The 23,985-nt window shown below is 46.0% G+C and overlaps 1 protein-coding gene across 3 annotated transcripts in view; it reads left to right on the top strand.

Moving 5' to 3' along the window:
* SNX13 (sorting nexin 13) overlaps positions 1–16,459 on the top strand; it is a 266,302-nt gene extending 249,843 nt beyond the window's left edge. For all 3 annotated transcript variants that reach the window (XM_063921738.1, XM_063921739.1, XM_063921741.1), the window contains 2 exons: positions 2,995–3,107; positions 12,262–16,459. In XM_063921738.1, coding sequence (XP_063777808.1) covers positions 2,995–3,107; positions 12,262–12,509 — 361 coding nt within the window. In that variant the 3' untranslated portion in view covers positions 12,510–16,459. The remainder of the gene's footprint in view (positions 1–2,994; positions 3,108–12,261) is intronic.
* The last annotated feature ends 7,526 nt before the right edge of the window (positions 16,460–23,985 follow it).

Here is a 23,985-nt window from a genome sequence, read left to right as displayed (position 1 = left end):
CCAAGAAGAGCGTGGTACCCGGAACTTCAAGAGATGATCTCAGAGGACCCGTGGTCTCTGCCGCTCAGACAAGACCTGCTACAGCAGGGGCCCTGTCTGTTCCAAGACTTACCGCGGCTGCGTTTGACGGCATGGCGGTTGAACGCCGGATCCTGAAGGAAAAGGCATTCCGGAGGAAGTCATTCCTACGCTTATTAAAGCTAGAAAAGAGGTTACAGCAAATCAATATCACCGCATATGGCGGAAGTATGTTGCATGGTGTGAGGCCGAAAAGGCCCCAACAGAGGAATTTCAACTAGGTCGATTTCTGCATTTCCTGCAAGCAGGAGTTAATATGGGCCTAAAACTAGGCTCCATTAAAGTACAGATCTCGGCTCTGTCGATTTTCTTTCAAAAAGAACTAGCTTCAGTACCTGAAGTTCAGACATTTGTGAAAGGAGTGCTGCATATTCAGCCCCCATTTGTGCCTCCTGTGGCACCTTGGGATCTCAACGTGATGTTGAGTTTCTTAAAATCACATTGGTTTGAGCCACTAAAAACCGTTGATCTGAACGTTGTCAGGGCCCTGAAAATATATGTTTCCAGGACGGCTGGAGTCAGAAAATCTGACTCGCTGTTTATCCTGTATGCACCCAACAAGCTGGGGTGCTCCTGCTTCTAAGCAGACTATTGCTCGCTGGATTTGTAGTACAATTCAGCTTGCTCATTCTGTGGCAGGCCTGCCACAGCCAAAATCTGTAAATGCCCATTCCACTAGGAAGGTGGGCTCATCTTGGGCGGCTGCCCGAGGGGTCTCGGCTTTACAACTTTGCCGAGCAGCTACTTGGTCGGGGGAAAACACGTTTGCAAAATTCTACAAATTTGATACCCTGGCTGAGGAGGACCTGGAGTTCTCTCATTCGGTGCTGCAGAGTCATCCGCACTCTCCCGCCCGTTTGGGAGCTTTGGTATAATCCCCATGGTCCTTTCGGAGTTCCCAGCATCCACTAGGACGTTAGAGAAAATAAGAATTTACTCACCGGTAATTCTATTTCTCGTAGTCCGTAGTGGATGCTGGGCGCCCATCCCAAGTGCGGTTTATCTGCAATACTTGTACATAGTTATTGTTAACTAAATCGGGTTATTGTTGAGCCATCTGTTGAGAGGCTCAGTTGTTTCATACTGTTAACTGGGATTCATATCACGAGTTGTACGGTGTGATTGGTGTGGCTGGTATGAGTCTTACCCGGGATTCAAAATCCTTCCTTATTGTGTACGCTCGTCCGGGCACAGTGTCCTAACTGAGGCTTGGAGGAGGGTCATGGTGGGAGGAGCCAGTGCACACCAGGTAGTCCTAAATCTTTTTAGAGTGCCCAGCCTCCTTCGGAGCCCGCTATTCCCCATGGTCCTTTCGGAGTTCCCAGCATCCACTACGGACTACGAGAAATAGAATTACCGGTGAGTAAATTCTTATTTTCATATACACCTTGGCCCTCATTCCGAGTTGTTCGCTCGTTCTTTTTCATCGCATCGCAGTGAAAATCCGCTTAGTACGCATGCGCAATGTTCGCACTGCGACTGCGCCAAGTAACTTTACTATGAAGAAAGTATTTTTACTCACGGCTTTTTCTTCGCTCCGGCGATCGTAATGTGATTGACAGGAAATGGGTGTTACTGGGCGGAAACACGGCGTTTCAGGGGCGTGTGGCTGAAAACGCTACCGTTTCCGGAAAAAACGCAGGAGTGGCCGGGGAAACGGTGGGAGTGCCTGGGCGAACGCTGGGTGTGTTTGTGACGTCAACCAGGAACGACAAGCACTGAACTGATCGCACAGGCAGAGTAAGTCTGGAGCTACTCTGAAACTGCTAAGTAGTTAGTAATCGCAATATTGCGAATACATCGGTCGCAATTTTAAGAAGCTAAGATTCACTCCCAGTAGGCGGCGGCTTAGCGTGTGTAACTCTGCTAAATTCGCCTTGCGACCGATCAACTCGGAATGAGGGCCATTATACATACAGCATGAAGGTCATTTAATACAATATTTTGAATATTTTTGTGTACATTGAGCCATCAGAAAACAAAGGTTTCACTATCTCAGTCTCACTCGAAAAATTCCGTATTTCGGAATATTTTTATATGGGATACTCAACCTGTACATATATTTTGTGTATAAATATATATTATGTATATAATGTCATTATCTCAGTAGGGGGCCCAAAAATTGGGGATTTTGAAGGGATTCTCAACCTGTATAATGATAGCACTTGATGGTACAAAATTTCAATTCCTTAGTTACCTCTTATAAAGTTCATATGTCAGTGTGATAAACTTGCAGTTCAAATCTTTTTCACATATCCACATCGCATATTAGTGCGACATGAAATGCCTCTTATCAGATATGATCTCTTAGAACATAGTGTATACCTCTGGTCAGATTGACCTAACATTTTGAGCTGTAAAAATCAGAATTCTCACAGCTGTCGCTCCACTTTTGCTTCTTCCATGTGTGCACAAGAGGGAGAAGATTGGATCTGCTTTTGTTGGAATTTAACTCTTCTGACAGCCCTGATAGTATTGACCAGTGCAAGGGAAACAGTAGGCCAACCTCCCCAAAAAGAGTCCAATATCAGAAATGAAAGATACTGTAAGAGGCATGAGGTTATAGAGAAGCGTATGTACACGGCACAATTGGCCATACAATAACTGTAGAGCTCACATTAATGGTACACAGTAGTAGGCTTAAACTGCTAATATCATGATCAAACATGGCTGTCTGGAAAACATATACAACAATTTTAGCAGGTACTTTTTAGCAGGTATTAGGGATAATACGGTGGCCTAGTTCATGCTCAGTCTAGAACTACCTTACTGTGACAAGGACGCATGTTTTACCTGAATGTAGCTTGTTCAGGGGCAAGGTGAACAAGCAGTTTGTAGGCATCTGCCAATAAGTCTGCATTACATTGCTTACAGTACATGCATTAAAACATATGTAACGTGTGTTATTGATTACAGAGACTCATTTTGGCCAAATGGAATCTTAGCAGAGACAACTCCACGCAGAGACCGCAGTATGCGGATGCGTACAAGAGTCGCAGCAAAAACAAAACTGATAGAAATTATGCCAGGTAATGAAAACACCATTTTCTCATTTATCTTTAACTTTAAAATTAAATTATTCCAAATTAGTACAAAAAGTTGTCATCCTTACATACAGATGAAACGTGTACTTTAGACTGATAGTCAGCTCTGCAATAAACCAGCCACTTCCAATCTATTTCACTGACAGCGTGGGGAAATTGTCCAAGCCACGTTTATTTGTACGTTTTTTCTAAAAGAAAACCTCTTCGTCTGTAACTAATCATTCAATTATAGGTGTTCCCTGTTACGGCGTTTATATATGCAGCGCAGTAGTGATGGTCACTAACAGAAGCTGCATTAGTTACAGCACAATTGGGATGGTCACCAGCAGAAGTTGCGATAGTTACAGCACCGTAGGGATGGGCACTAGCAAGTGTGAAAGCACCGTAGGGATGGACACTGGTAGAAGCTGCGATAGTTATAGCACTGTAGGGATGGCCACTGGTAGAAGCTGCGATAGTTATAGCACTGTAGGGATGGACACTGGTAGAAGCTGCGATAGTTACAGCACTGTAGGGATGGACACTGGTAGAAGCTGCGATAGTTACAGCACTGTATGGATGGCCACTGGTAGAAGCTGTGATAGTTACAGCACTGTAGGGATGGCCACTGGTAGAAGCTGCGATAGTTACAGCACTGTAGGGATGGGCACTGGTAGAAGCTGCGATCAGCACAGTAGGTTTGTAAGTAGCAGAAGCTGCAATAGTTACAGGACAGTAAGGATGGTCACCAGCAGAAGTTGTGATAGTTAAAGCACCGTAGGGATGGGCACTAGTAGAAGTTGTGATAGTTACAGCCCCGTAGGGATGGACACTAGCAGAAGTTGCGATAGTTACAGCACCGTAGGGATGGACACTAGCAGAAGTTGCGATAGTGACAGCACCATAGGGATGGGCACTAGTAGAAGTTGCAATAGTGACAGCACCGTAGGGATGGGCACTAGTAGAAGTTGTGATAGTTACAGCACCGTAGGGATAGGCACTAGCAGAAGTTGCGATAGTTACAGCACCATAGGGATGGGCACTAGCAGAAGTTGCGATAGTTACAGCACCATAGGGATGGGCACTAGCAGAAGCTGCGATAGTTACAGCACCATAGGGATGGGCACTAGCAGAAGCTGCGATAGTTACAGCACCATAGGGATGGGCACTAGCAGAAGTTGCGATAGTTACAGCACCATAGGGATGGGCACTAGCAGAAGCTGCGATAGTTACAGCAGCATAGGGATGGGCACTAGCAGAACCTGCGATAGTTACAGCACCATAGGGATGGGCACTAGCAGAAGCTGCGATAGTTACAGCACCATAGGGATGGGCACTAGCAGAAGTTGCGATAGTTACAGCACCATAGGGATGGGCACTAGCAGAAGCTGCGATAGTTACAGCACCATAGGGATGGGCACTAGCAGAAGTTGCGATAGTTACAGCACCATAGGGATGGGCACTAGCAGAAGCTGCGATAGTTACAGCACCATAGGGATGGGCACTAGCAGAACCTGCGATAGTTACAGCACCATAGGGATGGGCACTAGCAGAAGCTGCGATAGTTACAGCACCATAGGGATGGGCACTAGCAGAAGCTGCGATAGTTACAGCACCATAGGGATGGGCACTAGCAGAAGTTGCGATAGTTACAGCACCATAGGGATGGGCACTAGCAGAAGCTGCGATAGTTACAGCACTGTAGGGATGTGCACTAGCAGAAGTTGCGATAGTTACAGCACCATAGGGATGGGCACTAGCAGAACCTGCGATAGTTACAGCACCATAGGGATGGGCACCAGCAGAAGTTGCGATAGTTACAGCACCATAGGGATGGGCACTAGCAGAAGCTGCGATAGTTACAGCACCATAGAGATGGGCACTAGCAGAAGTTGCGATAGTTACAGCACCATAGGGATGGGCACTAGCAGAAGTTGCGATAGTTACAGCACCATAGGGATGGGCACTAGCAGAAGCTGCGATAGTTACAGCACTGTAGGGATGTGCACTGGTAGAAGCTGTGATCAGCATAGTAGGACGGTAAGTAGCAGAAGCTGTGATAGTTACAGGACAGTAGGGATGGGCACCAGCAGAAGCTGTATACAGCAAATTTTGCTAATAGATGCTTTAGCAAACAAATCATAGAATTGTGGTGCAATGGCATTAAACAGTTGTTTTATGCCATTGTATCTCATTTGCTGATGATATTAGAGCCAGTAGCTGCTGTAGTGAAAAAACATCTGTGTGACCTGATGCTGTTGCGCTCATGTCCATTTCTAATCACAGGAGAGACTTTTAAAATGGAAGCCAATAATATGGTAGTTAGTATTTTGGACCAACTACTCGCTAGCTGTTGTTCGTAATGTTGCAGTATTTTGTTTTTTCCCCACCTTCTTATCTCTTGGTATTCCTCCTCCTCCCAGCTCTCTTGCTCTTCCTCCCAGCTCTCTTGCTCTTCCTGCCATCTCTGTCTAGTTCTTCCTCCATATCCTCCTGACTCTTTCGCCCTTTTCTTTCTCTCTCTCCTCTTTTCCTCCCATTTTTCTCTCTCTCCCCTTTTGCTCCCATTTTTCCCTCTCCCCTTTTGCTCCCATTTTTCCCTCTCCCCTTTTGCTCCCATTTTTCCCTCTCCCCTTTTGCTCCCATTTTTCCCTCACCCTTTTTCCTCCCATTTCTCTCCCCCCATTTTCCTCTCTCCCCCTTTCCTCCCATCTCTCTCCCCTTTTTCTTCCATCTCTCTCTCCCCTTTTTATTCCATCGCGCTCTCTCCTCTTTTTTTTTCTCTCCCATCTCTCTCTTTTTTTCTCCCATCTCTCTCTCTCCTCTTTTTCTCCCATCTCTCTCTCTCCTCTTTTTCTCCCATCTCTCTCTCTCTTCTTTTTCTCCCATCTCTCTCTCTCCTATTTTTCTCACATCTCTCTCTCCTTTTTCTCCCGTCTCTCTCTCCTTTTTCTCCCATCTCTCTCCCTCTCTCCTCTTTTTCTCCCATCTCTCTCTCTCAATTTTCCTCCCATCTCTCTCTCGCTCCTCCTTCCTCCCATCTCTCTCTTTCCTCCCAGAGTCCCATCTTTCTCCTCCTGCCTCCCATGTGTGTGTCTCTCCTCCTCCCTATGCGTCTTCCTCAAATCTTGCTCTCCTTTTTCTCTTACGTCCTAGAGGATACTGGGGTCCACTATGAGCCATGGGCACTTTAAGAAATCAATAGTGTGGGCTGGCTCCTCCCTCTATGCCCCTCCTACCTGACTCAGTTTAGAAACTGTGCCCGGAGGAGCCGGTCACGCTTTGGAGAGCTCCTGAAGAGTTTTCTACTTTTATTTTAAATTTGTTATTTTCAGTCAGGGCTGTTTGGCAACAGCCTGACTGCTTTGTGGGACTTAGGGGGAAAAACGACCAAACTTCCTTAGAGTTAATGGTCCTGTTTCTCTGCTGACAAGACACTGAGCTCCTGAGGGAGCCATTCACAAGCCACACCACGGCGCAGTGTACCCCCCCCCCCTCCCCGCAGCACGCCGTCACCCCCTAATAGAGCCAGAAGATGAAGAGTGGTGAGTACAATGCCGGCGTCCCGGTTAACGGGGCACCGGCGGGAATGGTGGCACAAGGGCTGGAGCGCAGCTCTGACTGCAGGCTGCGCTTCAGGGGGCTCAGACAAACACGCTGGCGGTGTGTCCCGCTCTGAGGGGCGCGCAGAGCCTCCGCTGATGCCCACACTGACCACAACATACTAACAGGGGTTTTAACTCTTGGTTAAACATTTTTTACCTCCGGGCCAGTGTAAAAAATGCGGGAAGCCGCGCTCCATTACAGGGGGCGGGGCTTCACTCAGAGCAGATCCTACAGCTCGCCAGCGTCATTTCCCTCTGCAGCTCATACAGGCAGCATTCTCAGGGACGCGCAGCTCCTCCACAAGGACTCCAAGTCTCATCAGTGGTACCAGGGGGTCTTAGTTAAGGGGGGGAGCAAGTTTAAGATTATAACTACTACTAAGGTGCTTATTTCTGTGCGACCCAGCTAGGTTTTACCTTGCTAGAAGGGGCGCTGTGTGGCTGGCTCTGATTTCTGTCTCTCTCTGAGGACCCTGCCTACATTTACTAAGTTTTCACTAGTGTGTGTGTGTGTAGGTGTCCCTTTACAATCATGTCCAGTGGAATGTCTCTCATCCCCTGGGGACTCACTACCCTATACTCAGGATAGTGTTCACTCCCAGTCCAGTGGGGCTGAATCCCAATGGTTGGCCTCCATTAAAGGGATGATTTCAAATATTTCTACTAAGCTGTCTCATAATGAGAATGAGACAAAATTCTTACGGCAGTCTATGGATGACCTGATAAATATCGATTCAGCTCCCATGCCTGCGCCCCACACTCTCGCCATTTGCCCACAAAAACATACTCTGGCCCAAATCATGCAGGGTGATACTGATCCTGACACTTCCGATCCAGAGGAGGGTGAAGTGGATGCGAGTGGGGGGATGCTGTCCTGTCACAGAGTATACAGGCCCTCATTTAGGCTATCGGATCTGTACTACATATTCCTGGCAAGACTGAAGATGTAGAAGAGGAATTTTATTTTAACACTTAAAAGAAATTCTCAGCTACTTTCCCCACTTCAAAGGAATTCAATGCCCTGTTTGAAGAGTGGGTGAACCCTGACAAAAAGTTTCAGATCCCTAAAAGGCTGATTTCTTCCTTTCCCTTTCCTGCGAAGGATAGGAAGAAATGTGATTGTGGATGCATCAGTGTCCAGGTTATCGCGCAAGATAGTCTTACCGGTTCCCGGGGCCGCATCCTTAAAGGACGCAGCTGACCACAAGATTGAGACCACTCTCAAATCTTTATACACTGCGTCTGGGCTGGCCCAGAGATCCACTATTGCTTGTGCATGGATCACTAGGGCCATTGCTAAGTGGTCAGGTAACCTAATTGACAGCTTAGATTCCTTACCCAGGGGGGAGATTATTTTACTCCTACAGCATATTCCGAAATCTGATAACTTTATGGTGGAGGCCTTAAAGGAAATTGGTTTGCTCAACGCACGCACCACTACATTGGCAGTGTTAGCACGCAGAGGCTTGTGGCTACGCCAGTGGACTGCGGATGCGGATTCCAGGAAAGGTATGGAAAGCCTACCATTCATGGTTGAGGCTTTTTTTTTTAGATGAACTGGATACGTGGATATCCAAAGCTACTGCGGGTAAGTCTACATACCTTCCTTCTGCAACAACCCCAGCTAGGAAACCCTACTCTGCTCCAACTGTACTGTCCTTTCGGACTGCAAAATATAAAGGAAAATCCAAGGGTTCTTCTACAACCTTCCGAGAAGGTACAAGTAAACCCAGAAAACCCGCGGCTGCAAGTTTCTCAGGAACAGACCTCCGTCTCTGCTTCCTCCAAAGCCTTCAGCATGACGGTGGACCGCAGTGCCTGTAAGACAGGCAGGTGGGAGCCCGGTTACGTTATTTCAGTCACATATGGGCGACATCATGTCAAGATCCCTAGGTCAAAGAGCTTATCGCACAGGGATACAGACTGGAATTTCAGGAATCCCACCTCCCAGATTCTTCAAATCCGGCTTACCAGCTTCTCCAGAAGCAGGTTTGACTTTGCAGGCAGCGATTCAAAAACTGGTACAGACTCAGGTCATTGTTCTAGTTCCACTACACCTACAAAACAAGGGTTTTGTAGGTGTACAAACCCTGTTTTGTAAGTGTACCAAACAACCGGTTTTTGTAGGTGCAAGGCCTGTTTTAAACTTCAAGTCACTGAACCCGTACTTATTCAAATTCAAGATGGAGTCTCTGAAAGCGGTGAACTCAGGTCTGGAGGAGGGGGAATCCTGGTGTCTCTCGACATCAAGGATGCGTACCTTCACATTCCGATTTGGCCGCCTCATCAGACATATCTAAGGTTTGCCCTGCAGGACTGTCACTACCAGTTTCAGGCCCTGCCATTTGGCATCTCCACGGCACTGAGGGTTTTCACCAAAGTGATGGCAGAGATGATGTTTCTCCTCCGCAATTGGGGAGTAAACATCATACCATACCTGGACAACCTGCTGATAAAAGCGCCTTCCAGGGAGAGGTTGTTGGACAGCATTGCCCACTCAACCAGACTTCTCCAGGATCTCGGATGGATTCTGAACCTACCAGAATCCCACCTGGAACCAACACGGAGGCTTCCGTTCCTAGGAATGATCCTGGATATGGAGGAACAAAAGGTGTTCCTTCCCTTAGAAAAGGCATTGGTAATCCAGTCAATGGTGCGGGATGTCCTAAAACCAACACGGATATCGGTGCATCTGTGCATTCGCCTTCTGAGGAAGATGGTAGCCTCTTACGAGGCTCTGCAGTACGGAAGGTTTCATGCCAGGCCATTCCAGCTGGATCTGTTGGACAAATGGTCCGGATCACATCTTCACTTGCACCAGAGGATACGTCTGTCGCCAAAAGCCAGGATTTCTCTTCTATGGTGGCTCACGCGAGCCTCAGAGGTTTGGGAGCGGTCACCCAAGGGGAACAGTTCCACAGAAAATGATCAAGTCAGGAAGCCATTTTTTCAATCAACATTCTGGAATTAAGGGCCATATACAACGCCCTTCTACAGGCATCGCATCTTCTTTAAGATCAAGCCATTCAGGTTCAGTCAGACAATGTGACGGCCATAACGTACATAAACCAACAGGGCGGAACGAAGAGCAGAGCTGCAATGTCAGAGGTGAAAAAAATTCTCCTCTGGGCAGAAAGCCGCGTGGTGGCGCTGTCGGCAATCTTCATTCCGGGAATAGACAACTGGGAAGCGGACTTCCTCAGCAGACACGACCTCCATCCAGGAGAGCGGGTCCTTCAGCCGCAGGTATTCGAGTCCTTGACAAGTCGGAGGGGAATTCCACAGATAGACAGGATGGCATCTCGTCTCAAAAAGAAGCTAAAGCGCTATTGTTCCAGGTCGAGGGACCCACAAGCAGTGGTGGTGGACGCTCTGGTGGCTCCATGGGTTTACCAGACGGTTTACGTGTTCCCACCTCTTCCACTGATCCCAAGAATTCTCAAAAGAATAAGAAGGGAAAAGGTTCAAGCGATTCTCATTGCTCCTGATTGGCCGAGAAGTGCCATGGACGCGGATCTACTGGAGTTGCTCCTGGAGTACCCGTGGCCTCTACCTCTGCGGGAGGATCTTCTGCAACAGGGGCCGTTCGTCTATCAAGACTTACCGCAGCTACGTTTGACGGCATGGAAGTTGAATGTCACATTTTAGCCCTGAAAGGCATTCCGATCAAGGTTATTCCAACCCTGCTCCAAGCTAGAAAAGGGGTAACGTCTAAACATTACCACCATATTTGGAAAAAATATGTCTCATGGTGTGAAAACAGGAAATTTTCTGCAGTGGAATTTCAACTGGGACGTTTTTCTCCTTTTTCTACAGTCAGGTGTGAATGTGGGCCGCGTTTGGGCTCCTTGAAAGTCCAGATTTCTGCCTTGTCCTTTTTTTTTCAGAAACAATTGGCTTCCCTCCCTGAGGTTCAGACGTTCTTGTAGGGGATTCTGCACATCCAACTGCCCTTTGTGCCTCCCACGGCACCTTGGGATCTTAACGTGGTGTTGCGGTTTTTGCAATCGGAATGGTTTGAACCTTTACAGGAGGTTGACGTTAAGTTTCTTACGTGGAAGACTGTTACACTGTTGGCCTTGGCTTCCGCAAGGCGTGTGTCCGAACTGGGGGCATTGTCTTACAAAAGCCCCTATTTGGTTTTTCATGAGGATAGAGCTGAACTCAGAACTCGTCAGCAATTTCTTCCTAAGGTGGTGACTGCGTTTCATATCATCCAATCTATTGTGGTTCTGGTGCTTACTGACACCTCTGGTACCTCAAATTCCCTGGATGTTTTGAGGGCTTTGAGGATCGACGTGAAGAGGACAGCTCGTCACAGAAAATCTGACTCGCTGTTTGTTCTCTATGATCCCAAAAAGATTGGGTGTCCTGCTTCAAAGCAGTCTATTGCTCGCTGGATCAGGCTTACTATCCAGCAAGCTTATTCATCGGCAGGATTGCCGGTTCCGAAAGTACAGGCCCACTCTACTAGGTCAGTGGGTTCTTCCTGGGCAGTGTCTCGGCTTTACACTGCCGAGCAGCTACTTGGTCAGGATCGAACACGTTTGCTAAGGTCTTCAAGTTTGATACTTTGGCCTCTGAGGACCTTCAGTTTGGTCAATCAGTTCTGCAGGAACCTCAGCACTCTCCCATCCGGTATGGGAGCTTTTGTACATCCCCATGGTACTAATGTGGACCCCAGTATCCTCTAGGACATAAGAGAAAATAGGATTTTAATTACCTGCCGGTAAATCCTTTTCTCGTAGTCCGTAGAGAATACTGGGCGCCTGCCCAGTGCTTCGTGTTTCCTGCCCTGTTACTTAGTTAAGTAAAGTTGTTGGTTCAGCTGTTTCTGTACCTGTTCAGTTTGGTTAGCATGGCTATCGTCTTGTTTGTGTGTGCTGGTTCGAATCTCACCACTGTTCATTTAAATTCTTCTCTCGAAGTATGTCAGTCTCCTCAGGCACAGTTTCTAGACTGAGTCTGGTAGGAGGGGCATAGAGGGAGGAGTCAGCCCACACTATTGAGTTCTTAAAGTGCCCATGGCTCCTAGTAGACCTGCCTATACACCATGGTACTAATGTGGACCCTAGTATCCTCTACGTACTACGAGAAAAGGATTTACCGGTAGGTAATTAAAATCCTATTTTCTTCTCACCTTGCTCCTCTTCTTGCTCCCATCTTGGTCTTCTTCTTGCTCCCATCTTGCTCTCCTCCTTCCTCCCATCTCTCACCCCTTCTCTTCCTGACAACTTTCACCCCCCCGTCATTTCTCTTACTGGAGGTAGAAGAGCGACTGTATCTGGGCGTCAAGCTGCCAGTGAGAGCTTTGAGAGGAAGGAGGGTTGGGGACTCCCTCTGGCTCTCACTGCGCTTGCTCTCTCTCCCTCCTTCCATGTCTCCATATTCCTCCCACCTCTCTTTATTTTATCCACTAAAGCGTTTTATATAATATGTTTATATTGGACATTTGTCGTTGGCACACTTCTTTGATACTTTGGCTATGAAGGCATGGCTTTAAAATACTTTATTTTGCCATTATAAATAAATAAAACTCCCCTTTCTTTCCTTAGATGAACTGAAGCACATAATCGGTGCAGAAACGACTCGGAAGGGCATCCTTCGAGTCTTTGAAATGTTTCAGCAGACCCAACTGAACAGGAGACTTGCCTATGTTTTTTTAGAGGGGTTTCTGGAAACCTTATTTTCACAGTGTAAGTTCCACGAGCTTTTTAATAAACTGCATTCCAAATCAGAACGAATGCGGAAATACAAACAGAGACAGCAATCTTCTCATGCACCTGCCTTACAGAAAAGGTGACACTCCAACCCGTCATGTTGTTGCCCTCAAAGACGCTGTAGTGTTTTATCCAGGAATTACTGAACAACGGTTTGGGCATCCTTTCTGGGACTCGATAACACCTGTTGGTGTTTCTGCACCTTTCACATTGTGTCATATAGAATAACAATGCATCCATAGGCTGCGTGGCTACATTCATCCTACCTATTGTACAACCATTCATCCATTGGGATTGTATATGTCTTAACTTGGTGCATCCTCAACACCTAAAAGAAAGCAGAACCAGATCAGATACCTTGTTGGACTCGGATGGAGAAAAGCATTATGGGAGCAAAGTGATCCTGAAGTTGGAGTGACAGATTGTATTTTTCTACTTAAAGTTTAAGCACAAATGCATTGCTATGCTGGAGGATGAAGCTGGGAGATGAACTGATTGCGTGTGAGCAAAGCTTGGATAGGTCAGGATAAATATTGCCATGTAGCAGATGACCTATAGGGGGGATTTCAGTGGTTAATAAAGGAAAATGCCTGAGTGCTAATTGGTTCAGCAGGCTCTGCCTGTTCGTTATCGCGGAACTTATAAATGATCAATAGTGTGTGAATATTTTATGGGACAAACTCATTGGTTTATACGTTCATATGTTTTCCTTTTGTGTGTTTTTCTTTTGAGTTTTCCTCGTTTTTTTTCCATTCACAATCGAGTGTTGACCGTGTCTGTCTGACCCTATGTTGCCAGTTTGACATAGACTTTAAGTGACCATCTACTGAAATAATTTATTTCATCTGAAATCATTGCACAGTATCAAAGTCCTCCATGCAGACCCTTTTGTATAATGCTGAGTGAGTTCACGGCGTGAAATCCTGTGGCCAGCTACATGTGTATTAATCCACAGTATTGACGTATGCTGTTTCCCAACACATCAGCGTAACTGAGGAACGTGGTTTGTGGTCGCTGTGTGAGCACAGAGGCAAGGCCAATCAGAGTTGCACCTTATTTTATTATTTTGAAATTATTACTCTGTATTGGAAATCAAGAGGAGGGGGTCACATTTTTTCACTTTTAAAGGTAGTTGACAGATTTCTAGATCGTCATTGCATCTGGAAATTCAGGTCTTATAAATTTAAACCAAAAAGAAAAAATAAAGGAATAAATCATGTTTTACATTTTTCATACAGTATACTTATATGATCTGAGATTTAAAAATGGGATGTTTCTTATTTGTTGCTGAATTATAAAGCTAGGGCTAAAGATAATCACGTGATAGACACTATTCTCTGTTTTCAGTAATGGGCTGGAGTAACCTTGTGCTGCCTGCAGGTAGCACATTATACCGTTATCACCGTCAATAACGTATTCAAAGACCACAAAAAAATGTATGACTCCGAAGACCCCATAAAATAGTGCCACACAAGGCCTCGTCAGCTATAGCACTTCTAGGGGTAGACTTATCAAATCTTGGAGAGAGATAAAGTGAAGAGGCTGTTCATGCCAGCTAATCAGCTTCTAACTGTCATTTTACAGGCTGTGCTAGAAAAATGACAGTGAGAAGCTCATTGCAAATAACTGGAAGCGGTTACGTGTCCGGCACACGGGATCCCGAAGACTGACAATGCCGCCAGCCATAATACCGGCTTACAGTGGCTATTCCCACTCGACACCCATATAGTGGCTATAGAACCTGTGGCGAGCAAAGTGAGCCACCGAGCCCGCAGCATGGTGAGAGCAGCGAGCCCACAAGGGGCTTTGTTGCGCTCGCTCCCCCTTCTGGCCTACTGGCGGCCGGGATCCCAGGGTCGATATGCTGGCCACCGGGATCCCGTGAGCCAGACACGTTATCCCAAACCGAAACAATAACTGCTCTACTTTATTCTTTTCTAGATTTGATAGATCCCCGTTTTAGTTTCAATAAGAGCTTTAGAAACAGGCATATGTTAGTTTTAACCAGAAAGAGTGACGCATATTTTTGAGCAATCTTTTCCTTTTTCAATGCATCTTAGACTTTTAGAACACTTTGGTCAGGACACTTTTCCTTATTAGAGCATTTTATGCTTGACATGCACAATGTGTAGCAGTCTTTTACCCCAGCAGCACCTATAGTATACATTAGGGATCCACTGCGTTCCCCTAAAGCTGTTATGCTGGCTCTCCTGGCCGGCGAGCAATCCTTTCAGTACACTCCTCCATACCCTGGTTTTACTATTTATATTATTTATCTGACTCCGTTCATAGATAAATCATGGTGACTTTTGTGTATATGTATGGCCATTGCACATTCATGATCATAGTGGCATTCTATGTTTTACATGTGGAAGTTCTGCTAAGAATTTTAAGTAAAATTATATATATATATTTTTTTAACCCTTAATTAGGTTTTTGATTATTTAGCAAACCTGCTGAGTGCTGCTCAATATCTGCTGTACCAGACTGTGAAGTGGTTCATAATCTAAATCTGCAATTTTTCCACTGTTTCCGCATAAAATCCTGCATACTGATTGTGCACGATGGTATAGAATGGCAGGACAGTTCCGTTCAGCATAGGGTGCTTTGTCTAGTTGCTGGAAAGTTATTGTGCCATTACCCAAAACAAATGCAATTGTTTTAGCCTTAATAGTTTTTTGTTTAAATAACTTTAAAATTAATTTTGTTTGACTCGTTTCCAAGTGTTACGCTGATGGTGTTAGATAAAATGTAACATTTATGATGCTGTAAGAATATGTACAGTCATTTACAGTCTTTTTTTTCTTTTTCTCTACTTGTGCAATATTGTCATTCATATCGGTGGTTTCACTTTCCCAGTTTGAGAACGGATACATTAGCTGTTAACCTTAAAAATAAATCCACTTCTATGGAACACCCCGGCAGCTTTCAGTGATCCCTCACCTCATCCAGAAGGGGATCAAAAGTTAGGCAAATACGCCCTTAATATTGAGCATTTCGGTTCAGTTTAGAAATCCAGCTCAGTCAGTTCCCAACAGTCCAGTCACGTCAGAGCCTAACGATATACATAAACAAACCCGGTTTTGCCCTATTAAAAAAAAAAAATTGCTGCTTTTAAATATGGCGGCTGATGCCTAACTTTACGTATTCTCAGGAGATATTTCTACCCTTGATCTAATCACCCATACAGGCATTTGTTGAATGATTTTTTTTTTATATGTAATCACTGTTGGAAACTGCAACTGTTGATATTAACACGGCCGTGATTACGTATACCCCCAGCTACGCACAGTGAAAGGAGCCTGCTCATTGCATATGGCTTATAATATTGGAGGGTAATCGTATCAGTCATTAGTTCAACTCTAAATCCTGGATGATAGGATGATTTGGTGTCCATGGAAAGTGCTCCAGAAAGCTATCTTCAAGAAAAACTGCTGCTTTGATGCATGAAATGACTGCATAATGTATTCATATTTTAGGATGGAAATAGCGATTCGGTTATGTTCTCAAATACATTCCTTTTGTAGCTGCATTTGTTTAAAGTGTTCCTACACAGATAGACGGTGAAGGCAGCCATTTTGTGGTCTGAACCAATAGTTTGTTCACTAGGAACTCTGTGATGTCAACCGGGAACTGAGAGCATGAATTTTTATGAATATTGGTGTAGGCCACAAAATAGCTGCCTGCACCCTGTGTAGGTGATGGGGACGCTTTAAGGACTTGTTTTATAAGTCCTATACTTAACTTAAGTTCTCTTGCAGAGTTGGTCCTACTATCCCTTGCAAATATTTATAAAGGGTTTGTTATGGACTGTTCGGATATGAATTGTGCATATCATTGTACAGTGAATTGTAGTTATGTGCCTATTTGTTTTATCAATGCTGTTTTCTCTTTTTTATTATCTTTTTCTTTCTTTTTTTTAAAGTTTGAGCAGAGAGCAAAATAGTCACATTTTTATTCCATGTCCATTATGTTTTGTCCAACTGAGAAGCTGAAATACTGATAACACTAATAAAGTATTAACATAAAACTCCTTTTCCTCAAATCTGTAGCTTTTTTTAGTTCTTATGTGCTGAAAGTGTGGAGAGTACTGTTAGCCGGGAGAATAAATGCATGTGCTGCATTGAATTTGGTATGAGTAGATTAGTAGATAATAATAACAATAATAATAATATTATTTATACGTTCTTTGCATATTCTTCTTTTAGATTTGTAAGGCACCACTTCTGCAGCACTGTGCACAGTAGTGAAAACCAGACATAAAAGGAAGCCAAATGGAGGGTAGAAAGGGAAGTAATGGTGTGGCAGTCAAGGAATGTTTTTGGGACATGAGGGAGATATGAGGAGAATTTTGGAGTAGATGGGCTTCTAAACTGCTCTTGGGGATGTTTTGAGTGAGCGAGCACTGTGAGATGGGTCTGAGGGGTATTTTTGGTGTAGTAGGGGGTTGAGTGTCTGCGGGCTTAAGTCCAATAACATGTAGTACTAGAAATGCACTTCCTTGTTTTAATGCATTATTTTATGTTGTTACTGACTGTAAGAGGCCTTATTGAAGGTGTATCAGGCTGTTAGAGACTGATCTTTATTTGGGTTCGGTATGATTTACTGGCAGACAGGATGCCGGCTGTCTGTATACCGACAGCAGAATCCCCGCAGCGAGTCCTCTCGCGGGCTCAACGCACATGCAGTGCTTTGAACCCAGTGGCTCGCTTTGCTCGCACAGGTTCTATTCCCACTCGGGTGGCGTGGACCCACCAACCGAGTGGGTATACCGGGCGGTGATCGGGATTTCGTATGTCTGTATTTCACCGGCTGTCTGGAGTCCGGCGTCAGTCTCCTGCATTCCCTATATTTCTCATACGTCCTAGAGGATGCTGGGGACTCCAAAAGGACCATGGGGTATAGACGGGATCCGCAGAAGACATGGACACTTCAAGACTCTAAATGGGTGTGAACTGGCTCCTCCCTCTATGCCCCTCCTCTAGACCTCAGTTAGATTCTGTGCCCAGAGAGACTGGACACACACTAGGGGAGCTCTCCTGAGTTTATACTTTTTTTATACTTTTTTTAGGTTTATTATTTTCAGGGAGCACTGCTGGCAACAGGCTCCCTGTTTTGTGGGACTGAGGGGAGAGAAGCAGACCTACTTCTGTGAGTTAAAGGCTCTGCTTCTTAGGCTACTGGACACCATTAGCTCCAGAGGGTCTGATCACTTGGTATAGCCTAGCTGCTAGTTCCCGGAGCCGCGCCGTCGTCCCCCTCACAGAGCCATAACCGAAGTACAGAAGACTTCACTAAAGACGGCATAAGACTTCAGTCAGAGGTACCGCGCAGCGGTCGCGCTGCGCGCCATTGCTCCCACACACCAGCGGCACTACTTGGGTGCAGGGCGCAGGGGGGGCGCCCTGGGAAGCAATAAGACCTCAAATCATCCTGGCAACAGTAAATGCAGTGCATAGGCACTGCATATAAACCCCCGCCAGTATAAAAAATAACGGGACATAAGCGCGCCATTACAGGGGCGGGGCTTGGTCCTCCCAGCTCTAATCAGCGCCATTTTATCTCCACAGTGAGCTGCAGAGACGCTGGTCCTGGCCTCCTACACTTCTGTGACAAGTAACGGTGCTAAACGGGTGGGGGGGCACAGCAAATTTGGTGTTGATTATTATTAAAAGCGCTGTCAGGTCGGGGGCATTATATATATATATATATATATATATGTGGGAAGGCGATGAAGCAATCAGCGGCACTCAGGGGTCTTAATAAATAACTGTATTGAAAAATTCACAGCATGAAGCCCAACGTTTCGGGAGTAACACGTCCCTTTGACAAAGGGACGTGTTAGTCCCGAAACGTTGGGCTTCATGCTGTGTTTTTTTCAATACAGTTATTTATTGATTAAGACCCCTGAATGCCGCTGATTGCTTCATCGCCTTCCTACTTATTCTATACCATCCCAGAGGGCACCTGGGCAATTGTTTGGAGCTGTGGGAGTGCCGGTCCGTGTTTCAACAATATATATATATATATATATATATATATATATAGAAAAATTCCAAGAATAACCACCAGAGGGATTAGACCCAGAAAAACCAGCACACCACTTGAATGCAAAAAGTGTTTTACTGTTCGCAAAAGGAACACAAAGTTTTAAAAGAGTAGCAAGCATTTGGCACACATGATGATAGCAGCATATAAATAAATCAATGAATACTCAACATTCCGACAGCTGTTTCGACTATCTTCTTCATGGGAATGAGTAAAGTGCCATAGTGCTGAACACTGCCCACCGCAGTGTCGATTTTCAAAGTGACATGTGCCTAATGTGCTTAGCTAACAGAAGCATTTTATAGTGTGTGTACTTACCTGTGAGCCAACGCACCTGCACCCGGTCACACGTGGGCGTAGACAACGTCATACCCACGCGCCACAGCCGTGGCGCTGACCGGATGTGACGTACGGGGAAGGGTTAGTCCGCTGCACATCATGTGAATACACATGATGGAGCTGGACACCAGCCCCCCCGAACGGAGAAAAGCATCTCCGAGGCCGCGTCCATGTGTTTCAGGTCACCCCCGTGCCCCGCGTCACGTTCAACGCGTCACACGTGGCGACCCGCAGGGGGCGCCCAATGAGTCCGGACGGACAAGTTCATCCGGAACTAAGTGGGCACCAAACCTGTTTCCGGGGACAGGATAGTGGCGCACAGGTACCGATAATAAACAAATAATGTAAATATAAACATGAAAATAGAAATAAAACAAATAATGCACAATATATCACATAATGGATACTGGGCAAGTGAAGCATATAAATGGCCAGTCATAGACAAATATATTGATTAATGACCTAATATTAATTTGTATTTTTGGACTTATTGCTGGCCATAAGTATAACCACTATATTTTCATAATGTAGTAGATACATTGCTCCAAAAGAGTGGCCAAAAAAATGCCTGATAGCCAGTATCTATATGTGAACCATAATGTACAACACAAATGTAAGTAAATATATAATAATGAAACACATAAAAAATGTAAAAAATTATCAAAACAGGACAATGGATCCAGATGCATATATAGTAGGCCCACATGTGTCCATGTGTGAAAAAAGAAAAATGAAAAATTACAAAAAAGGTGCAAAAGAAAATTCTTCATTAAGCCCCGCTGGCGAAAGGGAATCCAAGCGTCGAATCCATCGACATTCTTGCTGTAATAGCAGCTTGTGACGGTCGCCACCCCTCTTTAATGGAGGTATGTGATCGATGGCCATGAATAATAAATCTTTAATATGATGTCCATGGTGAACAAAGTGCTTTGCGACTGGTGGAGTTGAATTCTCGATTTTGATGAACGCTTTTTTGATTGACGACCTATGTAGGGCTATGCGTTCTTTGAGCATTCTGATAGTCTTTCCAACATATAATTTATTGCAGGGGCATTGGATCACATAAATGACATATTTTGTTTCGCATGTCATTCGATGTTTCAAGCAAAAGACATCGCCCCTGGTTGGATGTGCAAAAGTGCTGCCTGTGTGCATATGCTTGCAATTTACACAGGAGCCACATTTGTGTGCTCCTGGTTTTAGTTGTAGCCAACCGCTACCTTGTTGCGACATTGGCACTATGTCGGAATAGGTAATCTGATCCTTGAGGTTAGAGCTGCGTTTATAGCTGAATAGTGGTAAGCTGTCACAGAATTTCCCCATAGTCGGATCTGCCTGTAGAATGTGCCAATGTTTGGAGATCGCACGTCTCATGACACTAGAGGCAACAGAATATGTGCTGGAGAAGACTAATCGTCCAATCTCAGTACCTTTAATGTTGGATTTTAGCACGTCTGTCCGTTCCATCTGTAGACATCTCGTGATAGCTCCTTGTATCTCTATCGGGTCATAACCTCTCTCAGTAAATTTCTTGCCCATCTCTGCCAGAGCATCTGGTATTAGTGTGGCATCTGAAGTTATTCGCATCACACGTATATAATATGCTTTCAGACTGGGATAGGCGCTGGCTGTGAGATGGCAAACTCCCTCTGTGTTTCTCTAATAAGCCTTTTTGTGGGTCTGTCCCATATAGCCCAGTGTGATAGTGGTGTCGGTACGAGTGTGTCGACATGTCTGAGGCTAAAGGCTCTTCCCAGGAGGAGGCTGGAGTAGAGACAGAACAGTGTGGGGGAGTGAACCTGTCGGCACCGCCGACTGCTGATTGGGTAAATGTGTTGAGTGCCTTGAATGCAAATGTGGCTTTTTTAAATAAGAGATTGGATAAATCTGAGGCTCAGAACCAAACATGGAGACAATCCATGGAAGATGCTTTATCCCAAACGCAGGCTCCCTCAGGGTCACAGAAACGGGCGTTTACCCAAATAGCAGACACTGATACCGACACGGATTCAGATTCCAGTGTCGACTATGGTGATGCCAGGTTGAATCCTAAACTGGCTAAGAGCATTCAGTACATGATTGTGGCAATAAAAGAAGTGTTACATATCACGGAAGACCCTGCTGTTCCTGAGACAAGGGTCTGTATGTTTAAAGGAAAGAAACCTCCGGTAACGTTTCCTCCCTCTCATGAACTGAATGCTCTTTTTGAAAAGGCTTGGGAAATTCCTGACAAAAAGTTGCTGATTCCCAAGAGAATTATTATGGCATACCCGTTTCCCTCTGAGGATAGGAGGAGTCGACCCCCAATGTGGACAAGGCTCTAGCACGGCTGTCCAAGAAGGTGGTGCTTCCGTCCCCTTACACGGCGGCCCTAAAGGATCCTGCGGATCGTAAGCAGGAAACTACTTTGAAATCTATTTATGTCACTACGGGTACACTGCTCAGACCTGCAGTGGCATCAGCATGGGTGAGTAGTGCAATTGAAAAGTGGGCAGATAACTTATCATCTGACTTAGACACCCTGGATAGGGATAGTGTTCTTTTGACGCTGGATCATATCAGGGACGCTGCAGTCTATCAAAGGGAGGCTGCGAGAGATATTGGCCTCTTGGGATCAAGGGCCAATGCCATGGCAATCTCGGCTAGGAGAGCATTATGGACTCATCAATGGAATGGTGATGCTGACTCTAAGAGAGCTATGGGGGCTGTGCCGTATAAAGGTGGTGTTTTGTTTGGTGAGGGCCTCGCGGACCTGGTATCTACAGCTACCGCGGGTAAGTCATCTTTTCTACCGTATGTCTCTGCACAACAAAAGAAGACGCCTCCTTATCAGATGCAGTCCTTTCGGTCTAATAAATCCAAAAAATGACGAGGGTCCTCCTTCCTTGCTGCTAGAGGTAGGGGAAGGGGTAAAAAGTCGCCGGCTGGGGCAAGCTCCCAAGAGCAGAAGTCCTCCCCGGCCGCTACCAAATCCAGATGACGCTGGGGCTCCGCTGCTGGAGTCCGCACCGGTGGGGGCACGTCTTCAACTCTTCAGTCAGGTCTGGGCTCGTTCGGCCCCGGATCCTTGGGTGCTAGAGATAGTGGTCCAAGGGTACAAACTGGAGTTTCAAGACGTGCCCCCTCACTGATTTTTCAAATCGGCTATACCAGCTTCTCTTCCGGAAAGGGAAGTAGTATGCGCTGCGATACAAAAGCTGTGTCTGCAGAAAGTTATTGTCACGGTCCCCCCGTCACAGCGGGGAGAAGGTTTTTATTCAAGCCTGTTCGTGGTCCCGAAACAGGATGGCTCGGTCAGACCGATTCTGAACCTAAAATCCCTCAATTTCTTTCTAAAACAATTCAAATTCAAGATGGAATCTCTCCAAGCAGTGATCTCCAGTCTGGAAGGGGGGGATTTTATGGCATCAGTCGACATAAAAGATGCTTACTTACATGTCCCAATATTTCCTCCACATCAAGCTTACCTGAGGTTTGCTGTTCAGGATTGTCATTACCAATTTCAGATGTTGCCGTTTGGTCTTTCCACGGCTCCGAGGATTTTAACCAAAGTAATGGCGGAAATGATGGTTCTCCTGCACAAGCAGGGTGTCACAATTATGCCGTACTTGGACGATCTCCTGATAAAGGCGAGATCAAAGGAGCAAGTTACTAAGAAACGTTGCGCTCTCCCTGACAGTCCTGCAACAACATGGTTGGCTCCTAAATTTGCCAAAGTCACAGTTGGTTCCGACAACACGGCTGTCATTCTTGGGCATGATCCTAGACAAGGAACTGCAGAGAGTCATTCTCCCAGTAGAAAAAGCTCTGGAAATCCAGTACATGGTCAAGGAGATTCTGAAACCGACAAGAGTGTCGATTCATCAATGCACGCGGGTGCTGAGGAAGATGGTGGCAGCATACGAAGCCATTTCGTATGGCAGGTTCCATGCCAGGGTTTTTCAGTGGGACCTGTTGGACAAGAGGTCCGGGTCTCACCTGCACATGCACCGGAAAATAAGCCTATCCTCCAGAACCAGAGTATCTCTCCTGTGGTGGCTCCACAGTTCCCACCTCCTGGAGGGACGCAGGTTCGGGATCCAGGACTGGGTCCTGGTGACTACGGATGCAAGTCTCCGAGGCTGGGGAGCAGTCACACAGGGGGAAAATTTCCAGGGAAAATGGTCAAGCCAGGAAGCTTGTCTGCACATAAACATTCTGGAATTAAGAGCCATCTACAATGGCCTTCTACAAGTGGAACATCTTCTTTGCGGTCTGCCCGTCCTGATTCAGTCAGACAATATTACAGCAGTGGCGTACATAAACCGCCAGGGTGGAACAAAGAGCAGAGCGGCGATGGCGGAGGCCACAAAAGTTCTCAGCTGGGCGGAAAAACATGCAAGCGCTCTGTCAGCGGTCTTCATTCCGGGCGTGGACAACTGGGAAGCAGACTTCCTCAGCAGACACGATCTTCATCCAGGAGAGTGGGGTCTGCATCAAGAGGTCTTTGCAGAAGTGACAAGTCATTGGGGAATTCCTCAAATAGACATGATGGCGTCTCGCCTCAACAAGAAGCTTCAGAGATATTGTTCCAGGTCGAGGGACCCTCAAGCCAGTGCAGTGGACGCCCTGGAGACACCGTGGGTGTTTCAGTCGGTATATGTGGTCCCTCCACTTCCACTCATTCCAAAGGTGATAAGGATCATAAGAACAAGGGTTCAGGCGATACTCATTGTTCCAGATTGGCCACGGAGGGCCTGGTATCCGGATGTTCAGGAATTACTCATAGGAGATCCCTGGCCTATTCCTCTAAGAGAGGACCTATTACAGCAAGGGCCGTGCGTGTTCCAAGACTTACCGCGGTTGCGTTTGACGGCGTGGCGGTTGAACGCCAAATCCTAGCTCGGAAGGGTATTCCCGGTGAAGTCATCCCCACTCTACTTAAAGCTAGAAAGGAAGTAACGGCGAAGCATTATCACCGTATTTGGAGAAAATGTGTGTCTTGGTGTGAATCCAAGAAGGCTCCTACGGATGAATTTCAGCTGGGTCGTTTTCTCCATTTTTTGCAAGCAGGTGTGGATGCGGGCCTAAAGTTAGGCTCCATTAAAGTGCAGATTTCGGCCTTATCAATTTTCTATCAAAAAGAATTTTGTGAAGGGAGTGCTGCACGTCCAACCTCCATTTGTGCCCCCG

Source organism: Pseudophryne corroboree, chromosome 5 (assembly GCF_028390025.1).
Source record: "Pseudophryne corroboree isolate aPseCor3 chromosome 5, aPseCor3.hap2, whole genome shotgun sequence".
NCBI lineage: Eukaryota > Metazoa > Chordata > Amphibia > Anura > Myobatrachidae > Pseudophryne > Pseudophryne corroboree.
The sequence above is the reverse complement of the archived record's forward strand: the minus strand, read 5'-3'. Positions and strand labels throughout refer to the sequence as shown.